Source organism: Papilio polytes, unplaced genomic scaffold (genome assembly GCF_000836215.1).
Source record: "Papilio polytes unplaced genomic scaffold, Ppol_1.0 DF823177.1, whole genome shotgun sequence".
Classification (NCBI taxonomy): Eukaryota; Metazoa; Arthropoda; class Insecta; order Lepidoptera; family Papilionidae; genus Papilio; species Papilio polytes.
In genome coordinates, this window is record NW_013526027.1 from 50040 (window position 1) to 53701 (window position 3662).

Sequence of the window (3662 nt, forward strand, 5' to 3'; positions counted from 1 at the left end):
CGGAGATGGAGGCGGAGGAGGTGGCGGTGGAGGGGGAGGTAATGGGACCTGTAACTGCAATCCAGCTGAAGCACCATCGATATGTGCTGCAAAAGATTCTGACGGTATTTTAATAGCACACGAAAACTGTAACCAATTTTACAAATGCGCTCACGGAGTACCAGTAGCGTTGTCTTGTCCAGGAAATCTGTTTTATGATCCATACAGAGAGCAATGTTGGTATTCAAGTCAAGTGGATTGTAAAGACAGAGTAATACCAGAACAGGACAACAACGGAGGCGGCGGCTGTCACTGTTCTCCACGTGAAGCGCCATCTATTTGCAGGGCCGAGGGCTCTAACGGAATTTTAATTGCCCATGAAAACTGCCATAAATTCTATCTATGTTCTAACAATGTTCCAATTGAAATGTATTGTCCCGCTGATCTGTTATACGATCCTTATGTAGAAAGATGCGGCTTCCCAGAAGATGTCATCTGTGGTGATAGAGTGTTTTAATTATACTAATATTCCTACTGTTTGGTAAATTAACGGTAACTAAACGTACCTTTTAAAAGATGTGATTGTAAGAAACTATTTTTGTAAAAACTTTAACTTTTCTTATTTCCAAAGATGTTTTTATGTTTATAAATATAACTTATTATTTATAAATAAGAATAAAATAAATTACAAACCAAAAATACAAAGGTTGTACCGAACACTTATAGACTCTGAGCTTCCGTCTAATTTTTTATTAATTTAAGTTAGTTTTAAGTTATTATTATAACATGAAATTTAATTTATAGTATAAAATAAAAAAATATATTTAACTAAATACAGATGTCTTATTTTTACAACATAACTAGTTATTGTTAGTTTCATATAATCAAGCGTAAAATCAGATGTCATTATTAAAATAAGTTACAAGAATTTTGTCTGTTATTTACTAAATACATCCTTACCTCCTTAAGAAAGAACAAATAAATATAATAGCAAAGACATAAAAATTTGAAAAACAATACATTTTTGTAGTGACTATTATCAACATAGAATTGCATAAAATACAAAAATAAAATGAAATCAAAGATTAAATTTCGATCAAACTGATTGTAATTATCACTTACGCATTCTATTGTTCATGTTTTAGACACGATAAAGTCTTGTTTTACAGAGTCTTTAATATAGATATCAAAATTATATCTATATCTATACTTCTATACTATTATAATAAAGCGTAAACACACACTTCTTTGATGCCTAAGATGTCAGCAATTACAGCATATTTTTGAATAATCCTTTTCTTAATAAAAAGCCGTACACTTACGTCATGCTTAAGGCTATACATTTTAACGCCATTAAACTAAGGGGGTAAATATTTTGGATAAAACTACTAATGTGGGAAAGAGACTATAAGTTGCTGCTAACATCAAGATAGATAGATTGCTAAGGTTTGTCATGTCATGTGATTTTGGCATTTGCTATAGTTCATTTGGTAAATGTAAAAATAGAATAATTTTTTTATAATTCATGCGGATGAAGCCGCACAGGAACAGCTAGTTTATCATAAAACGTATACGGATTGAGAGGTATCGAGTATTCTTAAGAATTGAAATAATGAAAATCTAAAAATTCTTAAGTATTTTGCGAATTTCTTTTACATTAATAACAAAAATTGTATTCACTTAATAATAAACGGAAAAAGCCCGCCTAAATATATTTTCCTAACCTCTCGAAGTAATGCTGCCAACTTTTAGAAAATAATTTAATTTAGGGAATTTACATTATTGTCATCTTTACGTCTTATAACGAAAGAAATACATATATAAGTATTTTTTCCTAATTGATCGCTTCTTATCATAATTAACATTGATAAAAAACCTAATCATTTTAATTGTTCCGAACAGATTTGTTTAATTATTATATGGATTCGTTTATCTTTTTTAATTCATGTTATCTTCTATGGCGGATTTGATTTTTGATTGTTTCTAAATTGAAACTTAAAAAAAAATGCGTTTGTCTTTAAATTCTATACCAACCAAACCTAGCTGGTAGCTGGTGCCCGTGACATTTTCCACGCAATATTAAGTTTAAAAAAGTAGCTGTTTTGTTTCCTACGTAACCGTGTCCGAAATTTGGACGACTCGACCAATGCAACGAAAGAACAACCGAAAACTACAAAACAACGACCATAATGAAAACGCAATGAACAGCAAACAAAACACCAAAGAGCCCGCGACCAGCGAGAGACCTGGCCTGTGCCGAGACGTTAGTAATATCGTGCTTTAAGATTAGACGATCTCGCCATAGCGCCATCTATTAGGGCGGGGCAGAAACGACGCCAACAGTAGCCTATAATATGCCCATCTATGTCAGCTACCCTTCAGTAAGAGTCCGGTCAAATCGGTCCAGCCGTTTCGAAGATTACCCGGAACAAACGCGTCTTGCGCACAGACAGACAGACCAAAAAAAGTTAAATGCGATATAGTTATCAGCAGCCCAAATAAATCTTCCCGCATTCTGGAATTTTTATTTGATTGGCCAATATGTAACCTCTTTGGCAGAGCAAAAAATCACTCAAACTCAAATCACTCACTGTTTTTGCTGATTTCATCACAAATAAGGGATCTATAAGTAAAAAAATCGGCGACTTAAGTATTCTTGATGAAACTTATTAAATTCTCTTTAGATTTTACTTTCTCATTTACTTTGGTTGCAATATTCAGCGTATAAACCAGGCGTGGCTTTAATTTTTGTGTTGTCATTAGACATCATAAATGCTTAGTCATGTTAACTAACATTTTGTGACCTTTTTGTTTCTACAAATGTATGGTAAATATGTTACAGTATTGTGTTGGGTTAGAACAAACTCTTCCTATTTCCAAAATATGTTATTCCGTTGCTTTTCTACTTCTTGTTCTGACCTAAGATTAAACTACATACTTCTGTTTACATATAAAGAATTTATAAAGCGCCTTCGATAAATTTATAGCAATTTTTTACAGGCATTGATTAACACCAGTTTTTTTTTACAGGCGGTTCAAAAAAGGAGTTTTGATGAAAAGTCTTTCAATACCAATGAAGATTGTGGCGCCCCATGATGATTATTTTTATAGGACTTTAGTAATAATTTTATTGATAAAAAAGAATAAAAAACATAGCCTATGTTAACCTCTGATAACGTTGGTTGTAAGTTGTAATGGTAAGAATTTTTGTTATTTAAAATGCATACAGAAATACAAATGTTTCCTCTTTATAATATTAGTATAGATACATATATCAATGATATAACTAGGTTTGTTATTTAATTGTGTATATATTTAACTGCCCGGCTATTTGGTTATTTTTTTCAGTAAAAATCGAAGATTTAAATGAAGAAGTTTTTTTAGCACTTGTCATGTTATTTCATTTCTTATATTTGTAGCTTACGTATGCACATAAGGAAACTTATTAATATTTATAATTTAACTAAAACTATTAGTCACAAGATTCGTCGCAAGATAAGAATTTCTTTTGAATTTCACATATCGATGCAATGCAATCATCATTTCGTTAAAAATCAGTTGTTTTTTTTATCGAGATTAAAAGATTACGTTACAATCATGCATTTTATTGCAAATGCTTACTTATTTCCGGCGGAATCGACTCAAAGCGCATATCTTTTACTAAATTTGCGCACAAGTGTGTG

The 3662-nt window shown here is 31.6% G+C and overlaps 1 protein-coding gene across 1 annotated transcript in view; it reads left to right on the plus strand.

The window, feature by feature from the left end:
- The window catches only part of LOC106105055 (chondroitin proteoglycan 2-like), a 6082-nt gene extending 5283 nt beyond the window's left edge, over positions 1-799 (plus strand). Inside the window, exon 3 of the mRNA XM_013285279.1 lies at positions 6-799. Within this exon, the coding sequence (XP_013140733.1) occupies positions 6-496 (491 nt within the window). The 3' untranslated portion in view covers positions 497-799. The remainder of the gene's footprint in view (positions 1-5) is intronic.
- The last annotated feature ends 2863 nt before the right edge of the window (positions 800-3662 follow it).